Genomic DNA, 25,580 nt, shown 5'->3' on the forward strand with positions numbered 1-25,580 from the left:
ATGTATTTTGTGTTATGATGGGAATGATGGGAATGATGAAGGAATTTTGAAAATTTTTGTGTATGTACCACTTCTGAGGTTTGATTTCAGCTTCATTGCTTGGGTGGCAAGACCTTGAACCAAGCCCATACTACTTTGGCTTTTACTTTATTTATTTATTTATTTTTTGTGGTCATGGTGCTCAAGGCAAGCGCTCTACCACTTAAGCCACAGAGGCACTTCCGGTTTTCTGGTGGTTAATTGGAGATAAGAGTCTCACAGACTTTCCTGCCCAAGTTGGCTTTGAACTGTGATCCTCAGATCTCAGCCTCCAGAGTAGCTAGGATTACTGGTGTGAGCCACTGGCGCCCAGCTTTAGTTTGTCATTTTTAGATAAGGTCTTATGCTTTTCCTTGGACAGCTTTAGATAAGATTGAGATTGACATTAAAGGGTTTGCCTTCACATGTGATTTTGAGAGATAGGTCTTGCTAATTTTTGTGTGACTGGCCTGGAACTGTGAAATTATAGTGTCTGCCTCAACCTCCTTAATAGCTGAGGTTACAGACATGTCAATACCCCAATCCAGAATTTAACTATTTTTAAAATTAATTTTGTACCTTCTCAAATACCTAGGAGTCATCATATGTAGTGTATTCTCTTAATATTCAGCACAGTTTTAGGCACTAGGTTGCTGTTCACTTATCCTTCAATTATATCCAAGTCTGTGATTTGAAAATGTTTATTTTTCTATTGATTTTTCACAAGTGATCTAGAATTCATTGCTTTTATAAAATTATTGCACTCATAATAACTGAATAAAATACTGACCTCAATTGAATCATCTGGTTTTGATATAGAATTATTCCGAAAACGATCAAAATTCCCAAAACTGCTGCTGCGCTATAAAATTACAAATGAAAGGGACAGAAAAGTTAGGGCTTGTTGTGACTTTCAGTACTAAAACTAATAGATAGTAGTTTAATCAGAATTGTCTCTTACATAAACCAACTACGAAAAGCTTTTATTTGGAACATTAAAAGACATTGAAGTTATAAATATTATTAATAGTTTGTAATAACAATTGATTAAGCATTTTCCTAAGTTATAGTATTTAGCGCCATGGAGAAAAATCATGGTTAAAATATTTTTATTATAGCTATATTTGCCCTTGAGAGTAAGAATCTGTAAACATGACAGATTTTTCTTTAGATGAACACACTAATTTATTTCCAGTAGGCAATGCAGGTAGTACTAACCAGTCAACCAATATATAAGTAACAAAAAACAGAAGAAAAGTAAATATCTGAATATGCCTACTATTAAACCTCATAAAGATCAAGTTTAAAAAAAACAATTGATCTTTCCAAGTGATATTTCTGATTACTAAGTATTGATAATTTGAGTTTATCTCTAGATATCATAAGGATAATGTACATACCTAGTCCTATCCATAGACTGAAAGGAACTATTAGCTCTGCATAGCCTAATATTGGTAGTCAAATTAAATTTTCATTAATTTACCATGAGACCTCTGGATCTGTTTCATTCTCTTAAATTGAGGGAAGGCTCAATATGTTAATAAAAGACCATTTCCTTGAGTAGTTTTAATTTACAAGGTTAAATTGTTTTTCTCATGCAATTCACTCTAGGCAGGCAATTATAAATAATCTAGTAATTTTTTAATACATTTTCAAATTCTTTAGAATCCCTGCATCAAAATGACTAAGGCAAAATCCTCAATGCATTATTTGGGCTGATGCTTATCTGATCTTATGGATTTTGTACCTCTAAATCCAAAGAATTCATCCTACTTTAAAGACTTGAACTAATATGTAACTTATCATAAGCTGATTTTACTGGGGAAAATACTATTAATTTGAAAAAATTAAAAATGGGAGACAATAATTACAGAATCTGTATAGTCTTTTTGGAAATCACAACATATTATAGTTCATAAAAAAAAAAAACCCAGTCCTTAGAAGGACTCTTATACTTATATCTGCCCACCAGCTATCTAAAACTACTGGCATATGACAAGGGATTATTCAGATTGACACTATTCTTAGACTATTGCTTCAAGGAAGCAGGATGTATTAGACAAAATTAACACTCTTTGCAGAGTTGCCATCCCTGCTGATCAAGCCCTTCAGGCCCTCTTGATGTTGGCTAGTGCAGAGGAAGAGAAGGGCTGAATTTGAGACTCATATTCAAAATGCCATGTTCTCTCAAGCAGTACTAACTAACCTAGACAGAATTACCAAGGCATTAATCACTTCAACTTGTCTACTAGGTATTTCCTTCAGGCAACAATTGCTTAGAGATTAAGAAAAAGAACTGAGTGTATTGTTTTCTTGCTAATAAGCAACCTGTATACAGGAAATTTTATTACTCTTCCACATACTTAAAACATACATATGTCCTATTGGAGCCGGAGCTTAGGGTACTTTTGTAACTGGCATCCAGTTTGCCTCCTGCCTATTAAATATTAATGACACTTAAGAAATGATTCCCACTACTGGATAATGGGTCTTGTTGTACCGAAGGGCACAGAATAGACTCACTTCAGCATTTCTCTACACCATCTTCTTCCATTAAGTAATCAATAGCCACCACCTTTTAAAATTAATTCTCCCCCCATTATATCAATAAGCAAAGCAGATTCGGGAGTAGTGGTTTGGAAAGATACAAGACTATTACTTTGGGTTTTGCCAGTCATCCCATTGCTAATCACTCAACCACTTTAAAACAGAGGAACATATTACTTCAGTCTAAATATTTTTAAAATGCAAATCTCAGAAACCAGCTATGATGACTTATTCCTCTAATCCCAGCTACTCAAGAAATGGAGGTAGGTTTAAATCCAGCTCCAGAAGTATGAATGAGACCATTTCTCATAAGCAAAATAAATTCCAAAAAGATTTTGAGCATGGCTTAAATGATAGTGGACTTGTGTACCAAGTGGGAAGAAAGAAACAAGGAAAAAAACCTCTCAGATTATAACAAGACATGTTTAATATTCATTGTTTTCTCTCCTTTTTTTGCATGACATTTTATTTTATTTTTTCTCTTGTTTTATGGTCAAGGTGATATATTGTAGAATGGTAGTGTCTTTCAAAGTTAGTTTTACAGTGCACATTTTAGTTGGTGGCTTATGATGAAATGAGGTTAATAATATAACTATATACAGGGGTGATGATGTAGCTCAATAGTAGAACACATAGCATTTAAAAGGTCTTAAATTCAATTCTTTACACTAGCTCCACCAAAAACAAAAAAGTATGTATGTATGTATATATATATACATATATATGCACACACACATATTCCTTTTGCATTTGGAAGTTTGCTTGTACTTATTTATAAGTTATAAATGTAAATTTATTTTAGTGAACAATTTTTATGTAAATGTATTTTTATTGTATCTTTTGAAATTAGTCTGTGATCAGATGATACAGATTGCCTCCTTCCATACAGTCTATTTGATTTTCACAAAAGTACTGCAGAACCAGTCAATTGGAATGATTGAAAACATGCTAGAACATGTGTTTTAACACAATGCAAGGAAGGATGAAGAGGAACATAAAATTCTTTATCTACAGCATCTTTAGTTTTTCAAAAAAATTGTAATTATTATAGACTGACCTTTCATGATATCAAGCTGGAGATATTGTTAGAAATCACCTCATTCTTCTCAATGAGAACATTGTTGTAGGAATCACTGTTTGCATTTTAAATTCTTCTAAACATTCTCCACACCAGGCTGGACACTAGTGGCTTACACCTGTCATGCTAGTGACTCAGGAGTCTGAGAGCTGAGGATCACAATCTGAAGCTAGCCAGTGCAGGAAAGTCTGTGAGACTCATCTCCAGTTAACCACAAGAAAACTAGAAGTAGAGCAGTAGATCAAGTGGTAGAGTGCTAGCCTTGAGCATAAAAGCTTAGCAACAGTGCTCAGGCCCAGAACTGGCTAAATAAATTAAAACACATAAATAAATAAATAATATGTATATATTCTCCACACTAATGGATCCCATAGCATTACAGAGTACTGATCCTGTCCTTTTGTTGTTTTTGTTTTCAAAAAACTTACTCTCAACAAGATGGGAAAATTAGAACTAAATTGTTTTCCTGGAACACTAGACTGTATTTACCGACATGATAAAATATTAGGGAGATTTTCTGTGGAAATAGGAAGCAAGCTTTTCAACACAAGCAAAGAATTGACCTCAATTTTCTTAAACAACTTTTAGAACCCTGAAATAAATTCTCATTTACAGCATGACTTAATACTTGGGTGAGGTACTGGTAGAAAAGTTTCACAGACTTTTTCAAAGAAAAATTTACATACGTAAGTCAGACATCTGCAGTGTTTTGAAATATACTGGCAAATTAAAAATTACACACACACTGCCAACAAGTTCTCACATCTCAACATTGCTTATAAAGCATGGGTTGGTATAATGCTGTTGAAGATCTGAATTCTGTTTCAGCATGCCCTTGTACGAATATTCTATTTTAAAATGTGTAAACTCTCATCAGCTATTACACAAAAGCATTCTAGGATTTAATTGTTCTAACTAACTCAGGTGCTAAGATCTTTTGAAGAGTGTGAATCAAATTTAAATTGCTTAAAATAATGTTAGGATTATCTCAGTGTCAAAAAGCTACACCATCATGTGGTGCTAGTGGAAGATGGGATGTGTGGGTGTCAGCGAAATAAAGACTGTAAAACAAGCAGAACTGTAAAATTTTGCTTTCAACACTTACATTTCAACCTTGACAAAGTTAACTCAAAGCTCATAGGTTTATCAGTGCTCTAGATAAACAGTGCATCTGACTTCTAGGAACAATAGTTAGTCCATCTCTCTTGTTCAGTACTTTCATATCAACTGCAAATCACCTAAAGGAAGTACAAAATTCTTACTGTAGAATATCTGCTCACATGCTGAGACATAGAGACCAAGTTTGGGAGCAGCCTAGACAGGAAAGTCTGTGAGATTTAACTAGCAAAATGACAGTCTGGAGGTGTGGCTCAAGTGTTAGAGCAAGAAAACCAAGTAAGAGGCAAAGCTAAGAGTTCAACCCTGGTAGCATCAATGCATACATACATTCATACCTACATATAAGCATACATATGAGCATATATACATATATTTATATAGACAGACATATCTCATAAAGTTGCAAAAGTCAAAATATAAAAGGAATGGAAAGCTTTTAAGAGTGTGATCATGATCTTGTTACCCTGAACTGCTCAGATTTTTGTTTGTCCTGCTTTAAAACTTCTCCTTGTTCAGTTCACTTCTATATTTTTGTTTTATTCTGCACTTTCTACTCTTTCTTTAAATACTGAGCTCATAAACCAGCATATAAAATGACCTGTCTTGATCCTTCTGAAATTACATAATTGTACCAGCACTTTCTGAAATCTTGAGGAATTTTTCTAGGAAACCTACTTTTCAGTCATTCTGTATATAGCACAGGCTTGGGATAGGAAGGCAGATGTGACAACAAGAGGCTCTCTCTGCTTATATCCAGATGCTGCTGGGATCTGTTCTAGCCCTACTCTGAGCTCCCACTTGTACTGTTAAAACTTAAGCTTGCTCTTTTCTCTTTATGTGAGCTTAAACAAACTCATAGTATGAAATTTAATGTAACACACACACATATGCACACACCCAAATTCTTTCAGCTTTACATCTGTTCAATTCTTTCTCCAAATTTTACTGTTGGCTGTTTTCACTATTTTTTACTTAAGCGCATGCTAAGTCCTGAACTATTGCAACAGCTTTCAGCAATTTTGCCTCCAAATTTTTACCCCTCCTATGATTTAACAACTCTATCACAAAGTTAATTTTCCTAAAGTACTGATTCTCATAATGCATTCTTCCTCTCAATATGTCAAGGTTTCTCCATACTGCTATGGCAGTTACAGAGAGCCTCCTACACACAAACTCTACACCTAGCTGATATATAATCAGGCATAATTGTGTTCTTAAATGAGCACAATGTCCCTCTGCAGTAGATAAGGATATCTCCAGTTTACAGATGACTAAACTGAGGTTAGTAATGTATATGCAGCTGTTCCTTATCAAAATCATCTGAAACTGAGTTTGCATATGTTCGTCATTTCCTTTAGTATCAGGTAATGGTGTTTGGTCTCATTAAGTTATACCTCTGACATTATTTGCTGGAAGAATCAAGTTCCACTTTTTTATGTACTGATGCCACTTTATTATAGTAATATTTGTATTAGTCTTAATTAGTTATACAAAGGGATCTCAATTGAACATGTCAGTGTGTGACTACAATGTTACTCCTTTCATTATTATCCTCATCTCTCCCAAACCCACCCATTCTCTCAATTCAATTACTTTTTCACATATATACACATTCAATATTATAACTACACTCATTCACCTTTCCTCTCTCCATTTATCTCTTCCTCTTGACTTTGTCCCTCCCATGATACCACATGTCCCAGCTTCCTTTTTTTTTAACTTCCTTTTTTTTTTTTAACTGTAAGTACGTGTTCAAAGGAGTTGCACCATTGGAATCCTTCCCTGCATTTACTATATTTTAGTTACTATATGTATGTGCTGTTTTAGTGAACACTGGTTATGGCCATTGTTAAGGACTATAGCACATTAGAGGAAAATTTCATAATTGTGAGGCTTGTTAAAGACATAGCATACCAAAACAAAATTCACTTTGTTCTTCATGTTAACTGTCAAAACCCCTTTCCCACACAGCCACCCAAAGGCACATGAATATTTCATTTCAACAAATGAAAAATAATGTGCTAATGTTTAATGGAAGACCAAAAGTGTTTGCATTATACAATTCAACATAAACAAACTAAAAATTTTACATAGGTACTGCCTTGCTGTAGTAGTAAGGCCAGATGCTAGACTGGAGAAATCTATACTTTATTATTGCTGTGTTTGACCAAATCATTTCAGTGTATTAGAGATAAATAAAAGCATGTTCAATAAAAGGTATATACATATGGTATTCATTCCTATAATAATATTGTTTTATGTGCAAAATAAGTGAGATTAAAATATAGTAGATGTCAGCCCAGGAATCTGTTATTATTCACTTACAAATACCTATTTGCAGTATATTGGCTAGGAAGTACACAAAAATGTATAATTAGCCTAAAAATAATACATTAAAATGATCACAAATGTGGGGAGTAGGATTAGCTGAAATCAATATGATATTAATTGGCTCAATTATCTTTACTTTTTTTTCTGCTAAAAGGTTCCGTAGTTGTGAACTGAGAGTAAAAGTTCTCAAATACAAAGGTCGTGACTGCTTAAATAATGATAAAGATAACAAAAAGCTGTAGAGTACACACTATATAAAGGACCATTGAATGATAAAATGTGTCTAGTCTAAGAGAATTCCTTCTCAAATTTTCAAGGGAGAAAAGAAGTATTATTTTTAATGAAGATATTTTAATTACTAGAAAAGTGTTTTTGTAGTTGCTACATGAATATTTCACTGGGATTTTCTATGATCAGTTTTGACTATCTTTTGAACTCAAAATTGGTAAGAAGTTGTAACTTCTTGTACCAGTATGGATAGTATGTTTAAAAAGCTTTATGGAATATGAGATGTGGTGAGCCATACCTTTAATCCTACCTACTGGCAAAATAGAGTCAGGAAGCTCATAAGTCTGAGGCCAGGCTAGGGCAAATTACAGAGAACCTAATCAAAAATTAATTTTTTAAAAGCTGATATATGGCAGTATTCAAAATGATTAAGCACTGCTTAGGCCCTTGATTCAGTATCAAGTACCTAACAAATGTCACTAAAAATTTCATGGAAAGCTACATTGAGAAAGGTTCAGAAGCCATGTTCAGGCTTAGCGTTAAATAAGTTGTGGTTTACCATTTCCTGTCCATATAGTTATAAAATATACTAGCTTTTTGACAAAAGGATAGTTATAAAATATACTAGCTCTTTGACAAAGGGATGGGAGGATATAAATAACTAGATAACATATTTTAAGCATTTTCCATTCCTATCCTAAAATAAGTGGTTATTATGAGCAAATTTTGTAGTACTGATTTTACTTTCTAGAATACTTTGATCTAGGAAAGGATGGATGATTTGAAAAAATATACACTCTCTTCTACAAATTTAGAAGTTACCTTTTGTGCATATTTGACTTTTGTCTATTGAAAAGCAAATAGTATCTTAACCAGTCACATCAGTATCAACTATTTTAATCATACAACTAAACTTCAAATGCAAAGAGATCATTCTATAAATAATATTCTGTGTAGGATCAGTTGAAGATACTGTAAAAGAAAGCAACTCTTAGTTAGAAAAATTAACTTGGAAACACTGATTGCAAAAGCATTTCTAAACTTTTAAAATTTATCTTTAAGTAATTGTACAAAGAGTTTTAATTTAAAATAGGAAATTATGAATGCAAAGCATCTTGAACAACTTTCTGCCTTCAGTCACAATCTTAATTTCAAACTTATTTTGATTTCTGTAAAAAAATACCTGTTTTCTATTTGTCACTCCTAAAATATACTTCATATTATATTGATCTAAGAGACAAACTAAGAAAATACATGAGAAATTATGTCGACTCATTCTTAGCATCAAAGGCGTTTACTTTATCAGCTTAGTTATACTGAACAAAATCTTTTACAATCTTTGATGTGAGCCTCTGGCAAATTTTTTAGTTCAGATGAAAAAAATATCCTGAAAATTTTCATTAGCTAACAGGATAAAGAATTCATGAGAAGAAAGGTGATTGAGAAACAGTAATACTGGTCAGGCTGGTGGCTCACATCTGTGGTCGTAGATACTTAAGAGTCAGAGATTGGAGACTCATAAACAGTTTGAAGCTAGCCTGGAGCAGAAGCAGCACAAGAAACTGCTATCTCCAATTAACTACTAAAAAGACGGAAGTGGAGCTGTGACTTGGGTAGCATTGAGCAATAATTCTCTGGGACAGCTCCAATCTCCCAGTTTAATCCTTAGAACAGGCACGAGCACACACCCACACACCCCAAAAGAGTAAGGAAGGGAGCGAACTTCATCAAGGCACTTTTGCTACGGGGATATAAGTGCTTAAAAGCTATCTTGACATCTCCGCCTCCATTTTATGTGTCTGTTCCCTAAGCCATTCTTTAGTCACTGGGTAATCTCCTTACATTCTAGAAAGGACAGTACTGATTGATAGCATCTTTATGATAAAGATCCAAAACTACCCTCAAGAACTATCTAGCCTTTCTGGGTGGAGGACCCACCACGCAAGGAGGACCTGTTTTTTCTGACCGAGGAGAAGCAGAGATAACAGTCTCTCTATGACCTCTACCGAAACAAGGACTGAGATAGTGGCTAACCAGGCCCAACCCATGACTGGGTCTCTTTTAAGTATACAGATCTTTTGCCACCCTAATACATGGTAACTAACCCGGGTCTATACTCTTGAGGGTGGTAGACACTGGGCTGAAATGATGTCTTCAAAGGGCTTACTTGTGCCAGGTAATAGATCTCCTTTTTATGCCCTTCACTTTGTTCTTTGTTTGGCCTATACGAACAAGTGGCCAGGACTGGATTGTAAAATCTTGTTTTAAAATTACATTGTACAATTAATTTATGTTACTTTTTAAAGAAAAAAATGTATGGTATTTTCAAGTCCGTATTTAAGAGCTGAATATGGTAATTCAACGTTCATCTGAAAATTTTCCTAGCAAATTTGTGAGTCACATGATTTACCACTAAATCTAGGTACTCTTCTTTAAAAAAAAAAATTGAACACAGAGAGGAAAATATTCATTCACAGTACCCATTCCTTGGAAATAACTGGTAAAACAGGTGTGAAAATTAAGTCGAGAAACTGAATCCATTGAGTAAACTTTCCTATCAGACTCTCTGGAATAAAAACTCCTGATAACTTCCAGTATTTTAAATCTGGTGTTCACTTGGTGTGTTCTAACCTTTCTAAAGGTGTACCCTGGGGATATTTTAGTCATGCGGTGATCTCCTTGAACACAAGTGATGACAAACAATAAGCTAATTCTGAGAAAGTTTTTTAAGTCATCTTTACTACTTTTAAATGAGTGTCTTTGAAGCATGAGTTTGGTCCCCCTGATTAATGGTCACCGCCAGCCCAGCTTCTGGAGTTGTAATGTTTCTCTGAGCTTCCCTCCAGCAGAGCTCGACCATTAATCCAGTGGCATATGTCAGCTCAGCAGAGCAAGGTCACTCTTCTGCTTCAAGGGGAACCTTTTTAGAAATAATAAAACTGACAGAAAGTTCTTTTTTGCATGCTTTATGCCACCTGAGGTTGAGTGCTGCAGTTAATATCATAAAGCTTATAAACATTCCCATCTTAGGTTGTACTTGCTGCCGCTAGGCTCAGGAATTTAAACTTTTTTTTCTTAGTAAGAACAGACATGTTTATGTGGGGCAAATATATGGTATGTAATCCCAAACAGGGAAAGAATAGGTACAAAAAATAGCACGTTTACATTACAATATTTGGAAGAGATCTTTGTGTTCTATAACTTATTCCTTGACAAATACATTTAGTTTCCTTCCAACAGATTTGAATTTCAATGAATGAATATTTCATTCTATTAAGAGGCAGAAAGTTGTAGTAGATGAACTCCTTTTATGAAGATTTCTTGACCTACAATATCATATTTGATCATTTGTCATACATTTACCTATGAGGACAGTTCATTTAATAAATTATAAACATTTGTCCCATTGCTGATAGTTGGTTTAAAATTGATAGATAATTATCATGGATATTCAGAATTTGAAAGGATTTTTTTTGTGATTTGCACATGTTCTAATTTCAGCAAATTGAACAAAAGCTAGCAATAAACAAAAGCAAAGATGAAAGCTGTGTAATTGAAACTTATTCCAAAAATTTAAGCTAGTAAAATTAGGAAACATACAGAAAAGCAATGTCATTGCCTACTTGTGGAAGGTGCTACAAGTGACACTAGGTGACAACTCTTATCAACCCTTTTAGAAAGCCAATAATTTCATCAGATTTCTAGTTATAAGGGCAGGCCCAAACCTCACATTCAGAACCTTTATTTTTAAAGTATACCAAGATAAACTTTAGGATAACAAACCTATAAGCAAAACTGACCAGATATAAAAAGATAATATTACCAAATATTACCAAATATAAGACATTTTTTTCATTAGGAAAAAATAAATATTATGGTTAGCTGTTTAAAGTTAACTAGATCATAGGACATCAGACCACTTCCAGGAAGTGATAGGGTTAGTGTGGAAGATTCACACCGAAGTGAATTTGATGGCATCAGTTTAGAAATAAGAAGTTATAACAATAATGTTCACTTTCTAAGTGAACATATCTGTAACTCTGAATAGAATAGTCCCTTCGACTGTTCTGAATTTTTTTTTTCTGTAGATATGGTGACAAATTTCTCCCACACAATTCTAGGTTCCTTGCAAAACAGCAGTCTTGCTAACACTTTTTGCGTTCTTCAGACATATTATAATATGAAACTTCACCCTGGTTTCATTTTATGACATTCTGATTATAGGAACAGTTGGTTATTTTTATTTTGGTATGGGTGTTGCCCAGATCTTTATCACTGACCCATTTACAAATTGTCCTAGAGAAGGTTACTTCTGTTGATGACTAATATTGCCCATTAGTCATTTTGCAATTTTTTGTGCACATACTAAGAAATCACTCTGTGCTTCATTCTACAAATGTCTCTGGTAAAAGCCAGCCTAAAATAGAGAACACATGGAATCTAAGTTTTTATGTTTGTTTATTTTTTGAGACAGGGTCCATGTTGCCTACTAGTCTGCCAGGGTACCCCTGAACTCTGTGTTGACATAACTGAGTCTTTCTTGAGAGAGAACAGACCATCTAGGTATTCAAAGAGGTATGAGTTCATGAACACACAGTGGCATTTTAAGATGAGAGAAGAAAAGTATTAAGGTGGTCAGAATGTCTGGATTATGTATGCTTTACTAGATCAGTTAACCAGATTTCCTAGTAGTGAGTTCCATACACAGGTATTTGGTAAAGCACCTGAAATGACTCTAATATATAATCAGAAATAGCTGGCCAAGGGCATAGAGCAGATGGTTTGTTAGTTTTCAAATTAGTCTAGTACAGGCCTAATGGGATATAGCAGAGATGGAATTATAAGAGAGTAAAAAAGAGTATGAAAAAATATTAGAGAAAATGGAGAAGAAATACAGTGGGGTCAAGTCTGTATTAAATATGACACTATGCATAGAGGTCTGGCCAACTGGAAATGGTCAGGCATCTAGGGCAAATGGAAAAAAGGAAGCGGCTAGATATCACTTTTCATCTCTAATTAGCAGGAGCTTCTAGACTGTTATGGGATGAATTGTGCTCCCCAAAATGTATTGATGTCCTAACCTCAGTGTTTCAGAAGGAGACTGTGTTTGGACATAAGGCCTTCAGGGAGATAATTAAGCTAAAAATGTGGCTATTAGGGTGTTCTCTAATCTAATCCGTCTTGTACCCTTCTAAGATGATGTCAAAACACAGGGAAAGAATAGATACCATCCACCTTAGGCTAAAACAGAGCCTTGGACAGATTCCTCTTTGATAGACTTCTGTAGTAACCTGTGGAGGGGGATTTAGCCAACTGTGGGGAAAAAATGGTTCTTGCCATCTATATAAAAATCACCCCATCTACCAATACAGACAGATAAAAAATGTTTGCCTTTTCTATTCTTACTCATCAATTCTTAATGAAATTGATTAATTTCTGCTAAGAAGCTAAGTATCTTATTTTTTATTGTAAAAATACTGTAGAGGGGTTACAGTTACATGAGTTAGTAATTGAGTATATTTCCTATCGAGCATTGTTACCTCCTCCTTTGTTTTTCTCTTATCATCCCTTCCCTCCCCACCTCCCCAACTTTTCCCTCCCTGTACCCTCCAATTTGTAAAGTTCCTTTTCAACATGGTGTCTTGTACATCTCATTGTTACAATGGGTCTACCTATATCCTTATTTCAGCATTTTGTTATTTCCCTTCCCCTCTCCAATTTAGAAAAATCTATATACAAGAGGCAGGGCACCAGAATCAAATACAGTGAAAACAGGGGTTATACCATGAGGGATGGTTTTTCTTTCTTGCTATTGTTTTTAATGTATTCATAATATACTATGTGTTTTTTTTACTTTGGTAAGTATCTTATTTGTAAAAATCCATGTAAACCCTTAATCCTAGCAAGGAGGAGAAGTATATCAGTTTAGAAATGCTAAATTTGGAAATTTAGATGTAGACAAAATACTTGATCCTATTTAATAAAGAAAAATTCTTCATGGTAATTAAATGGTTTATCTCCAAAAAACAAGGTGAAGAATGATTAGACAGATAGGTAGGTGCCTGATTAAATAGATTTGTAACAAATGGATTTTTAACAAATGGATTTTTAATAAATCATTTGTAGTCAATGTAGGGATTTTGTATTCTTCCTATCAGATGTAATATCCAAATCTCAAAACTAATGTGAGGCTACACTCTGTCATTAATCTTGACTATTTATCTCCTGACCTTTCTGTATGCTATCTGGACATATGTTAAGCATAGTCAACCTTTTTGACTCCCATCCTTTTCTACTTGCTTGGGGTGAAATCTGATTACAAATTCATAGCCTATGAGTTGGGTAAGCTAAAATGAATCAGTGCTTTTTTGGAGAAAAATGTTCACAGCTAAAATTGCACAACAGTTTAAATCAATTAAACATAGTTTAATGAACAAGTTACAAATTCATGTCTAAAGATGTCAAACCCAGATGAATAAATTTTTGTTGAAAAAATGGAAAAGGACTTTCTTTGGGTAGGTAGGGGTACAACAACTTTGGGGTAAGTTTCTGCTGGCTAGGAACAGTAAAACGGGGTCCCAGCTAGAAAGAATAATTGTTCAGTTTAGTGGCAATCTGTATATTTGTATAAAATTTTAGACCAGAAATAATACCTTAAAGAAAATATTTCACATATACAGAGCTCTTTTCTTACCTGTAAATTGAGTTGGGGGAAAATATTTCTCATCTCCTTGGGGTTTAAGGGAAATTTTTAAAAAAATGGACCTTACCCCAGAGTCTGTTCTAAAATAAGTGCCAGTGCATGGAGATACTTCTCTTTCATGTGCCTGGTTAAGAAAGAGTTAAAATGTATCTAAACTGTCTTAATACAAAAAGCAATAGGGAAAGCTCTTTAATGCCACAACTATGTGTCATCCTTGTCTAGGAGCATAAATTTTGCACAGCGGGCAGTGCAGTGAAAACAGCTCATAATCAACTCATCACCTCTCATCATTGCTAGGATCAAATGCAAATGGGAAAGAATGCCACTTCAGTCATTGCTAGTGAAAATTAGCATCTGTGACACTAATGGTGTCGCATTTAGTATGCACTTTAGATTAAAAAGAAGCATTTTTTTTAAACAGCTATTTCAAGAAGTGCCATTATACCAATGTTTCGCTTTATAATAACAGGGTGCTGGAATCTTTCAAACTCAAAGAAAACCCCAGTTAAAATTTCATTAACACAAATCATTAATCCCAGCCAAATAAAGGCCAAGTTCTTCTAATTACAGTTACCAAGTTTTCTTTTGTAGGGCCTATTCTTTTTCTCTGCTCAAATCCACCATATTCTCCAACCTGGAGGAAAGGTCTAGTGTGATAATGAGCCTTCCTAGGGTTGCTTGAAGAATATTTGGTATACTGATTGGTATTCTTTTTAAAAGTTTAGAAAAGAATTCCAGAAATAATGCTAAAAGTCCTATTGCTTATAATAGCAGTATGATCATTAAGTATTATACTACTGGAAACTGACATCAATGTATTTCACATGAGAGTTTCTTTATTTGACTATGTATTTTTTTAAAGTAATTATCTTTGTTTAAGGCACACAATTCTTTGTATGCCTAAGTCTCTTCATATTTGAGGGTAAAAGTGATTCTATCACAGAGTTGTTACAAATATTAAAATAATATGCAAAACACAGTAAGCATGGTAACTTATATGTCATAAACTCATAATAAGTCTAGACAACAACCACAAAACATGTTAGTCAAAAAACTAAAATAGGGGCTGGGAAGATGGCTCAGTGGTAGAGTGCTTGCCTTGCATGCCTGAGGCCCTGGGATGGATTCCTCAGCACCACATAAAGCAAAATGAAAAAAGCCGGAAGTGGCGCTGTGGCTCAAGTGGTAGAGCGCTAGCTTTGAGCTGAAGAACTGAGGGACAGTGCCCAGGCCCAGAGTTCAGGCCCATGATAGGACACCCCCCTCCCCCGCAAAAAAAAACAAACTAAAATAAAACTATATCCCATAATTTAAGAATTTATAGATAAGTATAATAATATATAGGTAGATATCTGTATATCTACAGAGATAGATCTATCTATCTCTTAGATATAGATATAGATAGATCTATCTATAGACAGGTAGATCTATAGATAGATGTATAGAGCTACATATCTATAGATTTGTAGATCTAGATATGTAGATCTATATAGATAGTTCATCAAATCTGAATCCTGTATATGTTAAAAAGACATATTCCTATTTTTATTATCATATTTAAGTAGTTGTCCAAAGGAGTTGCCATTTAACAAGCAGTTTATGAATAAAATATATCTTGATCAATGTCACCTCTTAAAACATTCTCACCGAGCCCTCACCTACCCATTCGTTTCCTCACTCTTCTTAATTTTGTAGGATGTACAAAATTGATTGCATTTCCCCCCCCCTTCTCTTTTGTCTACTATTTTCCCCTTGACCTCACTTCAACTCTTTGAAGTACTCCCTTTGTGGTGTTTTATTTTGCTAAACTTTGTCTTTGTCTTGCTAAGGAATTTTTAAGCCAGGTGTCAATGGCTCGTGCTAGTAATCCTAGCTACTCTGGAGGATGAGATCTGAGGATCCTAATTCAAAGCCATCCCTTGAAGCGAAGTCCATGATACTCATCTACAATTAATCAGAAGAATGAAAGAAGGAAGGAAGGAAGGAAGGAAGGAAGGAAGGAAGGAAGGAAGGAAGGAAGGAAGGAAGGAAGGAAGGAAGGAAGGAAGGAAGAAAGGAAGGAAGGAAGGAAAAAGCAGAGCCAGAAGTAGAGCTGTGGTTAACATGGTAGAGTACTAGCTTTGAGCAAAACAGCTCAGGGATAGGCCAGGACTGTGTTCAAGCCCCAGGACCAGCAACAAGAAAAATTCTAAGGTCATTATCAGTACTGAGCATGTGTGGTAAGAAGGTAAAAAAAATCAAGAACGAAAATATTATATGTTAAGCAAGTTTGTTTTTGACTAATCAAAAAACATAATTTTTTAGATTGCTATGTGCCTGTAGACTATAGAGTGTTCTGAGAACATATTAAACTTTTTAGTATTTATGTTTAGTACATGAAATGAGTTTATGACAATTCTCCAGAGAATTTTCAGTTTCCCTTACAGAAGAGTTATGCTTGCTGCCTCTCAGCCTAGGCTCAATATCTTATAACTAGTTTGAACAATACTGTTTATAATTATTCAAAGGAAGGAAATCACAAGAAAAATAGAGAAATGGAAAAAGAAGAAAAAGATGTTAACACTCACAATAAAACTACAGATGGTACAATTCTATTTTAAGATGTAATTTGTTCTGGGCACCTGTTGCTCAAGCCTGTAATCCTAGTTACTCAGGAGTCTGAGGATCATAGTTCAAAGCCAGCCTGGGCAGAAAGGACTGTGGGGATCTTATCTCCAATTAGCTCCCCAAATCCAAAAGTATAACTGTGGCTCAAGTGGTAGAGCACTAGCCTTGAGTGAAAAACAAAGATAATAGTGCCTCAAGTTCTAGTACACACACACACACACACACACACACACACACACACACAGTTTTCACTGCTCTCTCTCTATATATATATAAATAAACAGTATGAATATGTATAATAGATTTCAGATTTCAGTAGATACCTGGAGAAATCTTATAGATGAATGTTCCGTATTTAGGTGGAGAAAAGTGGACGATCCCTAACTCCTTTTCTAAACTATAAAACCCTTAAAGATAGTCTCCCTGATCTTCTAAACACCCTGAAAATCAATATATATATGTATATATATATAAGTTTATTGAAAAAAAGTTGTGAATATAATAAAACAGTTTATTGATTTCAATGTGGGATTCTTATTTATTATCATGCTTAACATTCATGAGTATTTCTAACCTTCAATTGTAGGACTTACTTGAAAATGCTGATAACAGATTCCTTTTTAAACATATTTTTAAATTGTATATAAAAGCATAATAATTCTACATATTTATGCAGTAACATGTGATTATTTCCTCAGTACTGCAAGTTGAACTCAGGGCTATCCACATCCCAGGCCAATCTACCAGTTGAACCATACCCCCTACTTAGACATGATGCTTTGATAGACATGCACATGTATAAAAAAACATAAGTTAAGTATATCTATATCTTTTCAAATATGTATCATACCTACATGGTAAAAGCATTTCCATTCCTTGATTCTTCCAGCTTTTTGAAATGTCACATGCTATTACCATTATCTGTGATCATTCTTCTCTGTTATGGCACATTAGAACTTACTCTTGTCTAATTATAACTTTGAACTCATTGATCAATTGTAAAGTTTCATAAATTTTATCTGAGACAACATTAAGTGTAATATGTTGGTATTTGGATAGGTACTATGTTGCCTTATTTGCAACCTATAGGAATTTGCCATACTTTGTGTGTGTCTGTGTATGTGTGTGTGTATTTGCGTTAAGGGTTGAACCCAGGGCCAGATGATTTAACAAAGTCTTTATCTTTAAAACCTTCTTCAGCATTTACAAAAACAAACAGTTGCAATCCCCAAGGAAATCCCTTTTTGAATTCTAAAAAGGCATCCACAAAGAGAGTATGGTTTTGTTCAGGATTTGGACACATTAGAGCATCCATCTTTGTCATCATTTACTAATTCTGTTCTCCATAAAATGCCCCCCAAAATTGCAAATATAATAGAATGTGAATTGAGTAGTTGTTTTTAAGACGATTATAATAATTGGAAAAATATTTCTATGCTAAAAAAATTCAGTTGACCTGAAAATATAGTAAATAACAGCATGCATATAAACTTACTTTTTAAAAATTTTTACAAAATGAAACCATCTGTCTAAAGAAAATGACAACTCACAAAAAAGTTAAAATGATTTGAAGTGACTGTTTACTGTGACATATTTTCTTCTCTGGTGTATATATCTTCAAATTCATTTTTATTTTATGAAGGAGAAAGTCAATAAGATGAACAATATTTTGCATGTATTATGATAGTTTCTGCTACTAAGCCTAATACAATAACTGGTCATTATGAAAACAGTTCAATGACAAATTCTAGAGTAGCTCAGTGTTTAATGAACCCTTATGAGTTAGTCCAACATTGAATTTTAAATACTGTGAGAAAAACTGTTGATTTATATTAATTTTCATAACCTCAAAATTCTAAGTTGAATATGTGTTATATTTATTAAGGAAAAAATTATGTAATGTTAATCCTATATAAAAGTATGTTACCCTTTAAAAAAATGTTCCATGCTATTTGACAAAATCGTGCATTGAATTTCATTCCAGTGGAAAGAGATGGAAACATTATGCTACTTAGTTATAGTTAACCAAATATTCCTTGTATCTTTTATCAGATTTTTTGGTCAGAAAGAATTAATATCATAAATAATTTATTCTTAGTTTCCAAGACTGAAAACTAAGATTTTAGTAATTCAGAAAGATTAGAGAAATATTGGTCCTTGTTCAACAGTGCCACTTAAAATGAAAAGATTATATTTAATTCCAAACTTATTTCTCTGAAAGTGTATGCCTAACAAATAATAAATGAGTACTAACAGACAATAAATCAGTTTTTTTAAAAAGGCTTAAGTATTGTCTCACAGATTAAAACTTTCATTTACTTAAGATTCTGTTCATTTAAAACTTCTTTTATTTACTTAAAAATTCTCTAATGGACAAGAATTGAAGAAATCTTCTGACATTTGTATCTCACACATTGTTTTATTTCATGAAACTGAATTAAAATTCTCTTTTATATAATATATTCTACTTCTCTTACAGTGACAACTATTGTCAAACAAATTAAATGACATTCTACAGATCATCTCATCCAATTTATTAGTTGAGTTTGAGGCTATCATAAACATAACCAAATCCTCAGATCTTTACAATAAACTAATCTATTTTAACATGAAAGGAAATAGTATATACTTCATTGAAAATCTGCAGATTAGAACTTTTTTATTGCTAAGTGCATTAAGAAAAGATAAATTCACTTAGTAGACTCTTTTGTAGATATTCATAATCTGATGATGTAAAAAGGTTTAAGATTTCATCATGTTAACCTCTGGAACAGAGACCTCCTAATTACCTGCTATGAGATTGGTATCCTGAACTAACTTCAGTTCCCTGTCTAAAAGACCAAATTCAAGGCAGTCTTAAAGATGGCCGAGTGTTAGGAGTTCTCTATTGATGTTTCCAAATCCTGACCCAAAAGGTCTCATTTGACATGAGTTCATTTAACAACTAACCAGTAAGAATGTTGATGCCCGGGTGCATGTGTGCATGTATGTGATTTCTATTATATGGTTTGATTTTATTTAAGAATATATGAAATTACCTTACCTTTGGTTTCTGTTGCTTCTCTTTCTCTGCGGCATTGGATGGTTTTCTCTTCAGCATTTTGAATTCAGACTACTTCTAAGGACTGCCTTCTCTCAGCTGCTACTGAAACAACTGGAAACAGTCAGCAGTTGCTGTTTGTGATCAGATAACTTTGAGCCCAGTGAAGCACCACTTCCTCCTTTGGTCAGGATATGACTTCAGTCTCTACATAGCTAAAGGGTATTTTTTTTCCTTTTTTCTTTTCTGTTTTTTTCTCCCCTCTTTTCTTAACATAATCCTTTTGTAACTCTTTACTGTCTTGTCTTTCTTACAACCTACGAGACTGTTCCCAATCTCACATTTTGGCATGCCTACAGTGATTATAAGGGCAACAATAACTTCAAAACAAAATTTATTTTCTCAATTAATACAAAAGTAAAAACATACAATGCAGGAAAAATATTGAGCCAATAAGTAAAACACAACTTCAGATGCTGGCAATTTATTATTTTAAAAAGACGAGATTGGGCAAATAAACATTAGAAAATAAAATAGAACTAGTAGAACTTAGAATTTAAGCAATTCTAATTTTGCTGAAAGCATGTATTCATTTGCTTTTGAATGTGGATGAAGCTTATATTAGTGTAAGCAGGCAGGTAGTGGTGACTCATGCCTGCCATCCTAGTACTCAGGAGGCTGAGATCTGAGGTTGAGGTTCAAAGCCAGCTCAGGCAGAAAAGTCCATGAGAATCTTATCTCTGATTAACCACTGTGGTACAAAGCTAGCCTTGAGAAAAATAGCTCAGGGAGGGTGCCGGGCCCTGAGTTCACACACACACAAACACACACACACACACACACACACACACACACACACACACACACACACACATGTTTATGGCAATGCAAGTCCAGATTATGCATATAATACTTTCCAAAAAGCAAATGCATTGTTGTATTATTAAACCCTGACAGCAATTGAACAAGCTCCTGATTAATCAGATGCCTAACTGCTAAGAACTATCATGCTATATTCTGATAATTGCATAATTGCTGTTTCAGTAATGATCAACAGATCAATGGTCCCTTCAACGGAAGAATTATGGGTCCATATTGAACCTAGAATCGAGTTAATCCATTTTAAAGATTTTTTTTTTTTTTTTGGTGAAAAGCAAGGTACCCAAAAGAAAAAGTTCAGACTTTCTTGTTAATTGAGGATTAATCTAGACAGACAGTCTGAAACTTTGTTTCTATTAAAACAGGCTGGTTTGAGAAATCAATCCAGATTTCTCTTAATAAGTTCCCTAGGTTGAAAACAAATAATAGCACATGTTTAATCAGCAGCCTTCTCTAGGTTCCAAAGAAGCTGGCTCCCTTTCTCAAGCTTCCCTCTCACCTCTACATCCTTCCTGAGGCCATTTCTAGTGCTCCAGGCACTTGTTCATTTCAGGATTATCCAATTAAAGGCTGACCACCTACCACTAGATAATCTGTCAAGCCTCTTGACTAACAATATAAAACAACCTGAATTTGTTTAAAATAAATATAGTTGTCAAGATTATAAATTACTTCCTCTATCAGATACTAAAGTAGGCTTCTATTTTTTTTAATAATTAATAGGCCAGTTTTTTTTTTCAAAATACTGACAGGGGAATAACAGCAGAAGATTTGAGAATACTGAAGTTGGGTCATTCCCTAAAAGTATGCTTTCAAAAAAAAATTATTTTTAGTATCATCTTCATTTAGTGTCAGCAAATACTTTATTCCATCTTTTGAGAAGTACAAAGGCATGAAAAAGTCTATCTCTTGAATGAAACATTTTTATTTTGTTTCCTCATTTCTCTGTCTATAAATACAACTTCAGTTTTGAGTTCAATCAACACAATCAGAAAGATGATGCATTCACTCACTTCATAACAGAAGTTTTCTTGAGAATAAATGCTAATACCAATATAGACCATATTTTTATGTGACATATCATTTCAGTAAAATCTTACATCAAAAATTATTTGTGAATGCTAAAGAAATGTAAAATATCAACCAGTTGCATTTAGGGTTGTGTTTATAGTTTGTATTTCTACAATGGTAGCAAATTGAGAACATTCACATTCCTATTTCAAATGGACCAAATAAAGGGTTGCAAATTGTTATAATGATATAACTCATAAAATCCCATGAGAGGATCTCCCAACATGTCATCACTGTTAATAACATAACAACTATTTAAAATGTAAATAAAACCAATGTGTAAGAAACAAATTCCAATCCTCTAATCAAGAAAAATAAATCTTTCCTGGAATTAACAGATATGACATTGCCATCTTATTACAATAGAAATGTATTAAATTTCTTGATAGTCAAAGAAACTTCAGATGATAAGACAGCAATTTTTTAAAAATCAATTTGTTTCTATTTTGTGTAATTCTGAGAAGCAGATCATCCAATGAGTGACCCATTGTGATCTAGCAGATCAAAAGTCACATGTAAATAAGAACAGGATTGGAGTGGAGAGTCAGTACTGAGCACACCTAACTCATAATCAGGAGGCCACCTGTTGCTCAAGACATGCTAGAACAGGGAAATTGCAACAGCATAGTCTCAATCTTTTGTTTACACACATGCCCTTCACACTTTTACAACCCAAAAGGATGAAACAAGGTCAAGATATTGTGGCATGTATATCGTTACTATTTGCGTCATGAATGGTGATTCAATGTTTTAGCGAAAATGCAATTATTTGACAGAGCCTGGTATATTTTATGTGAAAGTCAAGTGAGATGTAGATTTCTTTTTAGCAGTATAGCAAATATTCATTAAGTCATCGTCATATTCCAATCATAGGTGATGGAAAATTAGAGATCACAGGAAACTTCTCCTCCGTGATTATAATTTCCTGAGGATCTCTGTCTACATCCCTCTGTCTTCTGCCAGAAAGTTGAGGAATAAAATTAGATAGAAACATTTAGGGTAATTCCATTCTACATTTTAATTTTAGGATATTTATGTCTGTTTAATGAATAAAGGGTTTCAGATCCAAAGTATTTTAGAATGGTACTACATTTTCTGAACTGCCTAAATGATTATAGCTTCTCTAACATATAGACTCATCAAACCCAATCTTATGCCTCCGTGTCTCACTAGAACAAACATGACCAAGAACTATTTTAGGATTTAGTCTGAAAAGACCAACCAGCAAAACTAATGGTTAGACAAATGATACTTGAAGAATAGGGAGATATTTTCAATAACTTAAAAATAAAGGAAATAAGATTGAAATCATTGATGGGGTTGGGAAGGTGGCTCAGTGGTAGAGCTCTTGCCTTGCATGCATGAGGCCCTGGGTTCGATTCCTCAGCACCACATAAGCAAAAAGAAAAAAGCCAAAGTGGCACTGTGGCTCAAGTGGTAGAACGCTAGCCTTGAGCTGAAGAGCTGAGGGACAGCTCCCAGGCCCAGAGTTCAGGCCCCACAACCGGACCCCCCCCCCCAAAAAAAAAAGATTGGAATCATTGAGCTCCAGCTCTGAAACTAATAGTTAATATATACAAGAACAATTATTTGATGGAAAAAGAATAGAGTTATCCTAGTCAAACTTTCAGAATTTAGTTACTCACCTAGGATTGATAAAAGAGTCCACCTCTCTATTATGAAAACTTTAAAAATCTGAAGAGAGAAATTAAAGATTTAAGAAAATAGAAAAACCTGTCTGCTCTTGGATAGGAAGGACTAACAATCTTGAAAATGTCAATACTGCCCATAGCTATCTACAAATTCAATGCAATACTCATCAAAATCCCAACAGCATTCTTCAATGATATAGAGAAAGCAATCCAAAAATTCATATGGAATAATAAAAGACCCTGAACAGCAAAAACAAAACATAACAGGAAGAACAGTACTGGAGAAATATCAATACCAAAGTTAACACTCTATAATAAAGCCATAGTAAAACAAGAGTCCCTTTTTATTAATCTTTTCATTTATATGACTTTCCTTTATAGTTGCTGAAGTTCTTCCAGATCTACATTAATATCTTGCCTATACAACATTGCTTGATTTTCACTATGGACTTTCAATATGCTCACATCACTTATAAATAATGGGAAGGGGGCGGGCAGAATCTTAGCTTTACCTTCCATGGGTAAAGGAGAGTAATAGGTAAATAATTAAAACATCATTCAAGCTAGTAGGTTAGTATCTTAATTGCATTAAGAAATGTTAGTTATTTAGTATGTTAGTTATCTAGTTAGCTAAACAAAGCATGGTTTAACTTTTTTCTTTTGTTTTTAATTTAAACCCAATTAGAAAATGGTGGTTTGGCTCCCTGGGTGTGTACAGGGTAAAATGCAACATTTACTGGAACTTTAAGTACCTAGACCATTGTAACTGTTTGTCTTTCTTATAAAGTTAGAATTTATCATGGTGGTTAGCTAAAATGTGCTGCCCTAAAAGCCATCTACTCTTGTGCTTAAAGCATGTTTCTAGTTGTTAAGAAGGATGGGTAAGGTTTTGGATAACTTGCTTGGGAAAATCTCTTGGAGGGAATCTGGCAATATTATTTCTTTTCTTTATTTTTTGCCAGTTCTGGATCTTGAACGCAGGACTTTGGTGCTGACACTGAGTTTCTTTGTGCTCAAGGCAGAGCTCTACCACTTGAGCCACAGAGCCACTTCCAGCATTTTCAGAGTAGTTTGTTGGAGGTAAGAGTGTCATGGACTTTCCTTCCTGAGCTGGCTTTGAACTGTGATCTTCAGATCTCAGCCTCCTGAGTAGCAAGGATTACAGGAGTGAGCCACCAGCACCAGGCTAATATTATTTCTTATTTAAATTGCTGAAAAGAAAATGCAATACATCATCTTCTTATTTTTATTATAGAAGAAATTAAGAATAGAAAAAAGTGAGACCAATGATCTTAGAAGAATGGTAAATAAAAGAATCATGCAGACAAGATATCCATGAAAGAAACCATGTTTCCTAGGTCACATCTATTCATGAAAAGATGTCTAGAAATATAGTTCAAAGGAAGACTGAATAGAATTATAATATTCATGAAGTAATCTACTCAAAGTTAAAAATATTAGTAATATTAGTAATGACTATGATATTGAATGTTTCTTATATGCTAGGAATTGTCTTGTATTCTTATGTATGTACATACACACACACACACACACACACACACATATATTCTTTATAATCTGCAGACATTTTCATGAGCTGAGCCCAATGTTATCATCCTTGAAATGCTAGACTCAGGATTCAATCCAAAAACCTCAGCTCACAGCCATCACTCTATGTCATGCTTATGTCTTGGCACACTTACAGGACTTGGCATAAAATCAGAGTGATTTATTGGGCAGCCAGGGTCAGGAATGGTAAGGGCTAGAAGCAGTGTAAAGTTGAGCTTCTGGCAGCTTGTTGTAGAGAAAATTGATGCAAACATGTATAAAAATACTTTGAAATCACTAAGTCTGCAGCCAGTCCCAAATTCTTGTCTATAGTTAAGGTGTAGCATCATGGGGCAGGAGGGAGCTGTGATCTTTCAGCCTACTTTAGAATGTTGTCACTCTTATTAACCTTGAGTGCAACCTTAGTAATAATCATTGTCTCTGTATCAATATTTATAAAAATTGGTGTGATCTGGGTACGAGAACAAACTGCTTTCATTTACACTTTATGAAATTCCTGAAGCTCTGAAGTACCTTGGTACTATGTTCTGAATTTTTGTGTGCTTCCAGTATTCCTATGTTTAAATTTGAAACCTGGAGCCAGAGAGAAAGGGATCATAATACGCTGTTGGTGGGAATGTATGTAGATCAGTAGATCTCTATGGTAAACAATTTCAAGGATCCCCAGATAACTAAAAAGGGAACTATCAGAGGATCCTACTGCAGTACTCCTGAGTCTACCAGTATAGAAAACAGGTA

At 34.1% G+C, this 25,580-nt stretch overlaps 1 protein-coding gene across 3 annotated transcripts in view; it reads right to left on the reverse strand.

Annotated features, from left to right (window-relative positions):
* The window catches only part of Samsn1 (SAM domain, SH3 domain and nuclear localization signals 1), a 133,874-nt gene that overhangs the window by 29,992 nt on the left and 78,302 nt on the right, over positions 1–25,580 (reverse strand). Inside the window, exons 1-2 of one of the 3 annotated variants that reach the window (XM_070030488.1) lie at positions 19,675–19,785; positions 809–880 (exon numbers count right to left, since the gene is read on the reverse strand). In XM_070030488.1, coding sequence (XP_069886589.1) covers positions 809–880; positions 19,675–19,731 — 129 coding nt within the window. In that variant the 5' untranslated portion in view covers positions 19,732–19,785. Of the gene's footprint in view, positions 1–808; positions 881–19,674; positions 19,786–25,580 lie in introns of those variants that run through there. The other 2 variants (XM_070030490.1, XM_070030489.1) reach the window with 2 other exon arrangements.

Source organism: Dipodomys merriami, unplaced genomic scaffold (genome assembly GCF_024711535.1).
Source record: "Dipodomys merriami isolate MVZ:Mamm:240054 unplaced genomic scaffold, mDipMer1.0.p SCAF_2, whole genome shotgun sequence".
Taxonomy (NCBI): domain Eukaryota; kingdom Metazoa; phylum Chordata; class Mammalia; order Rodentia; family Heteromyidae; genus Dipodomys; species Dipodomys merriami.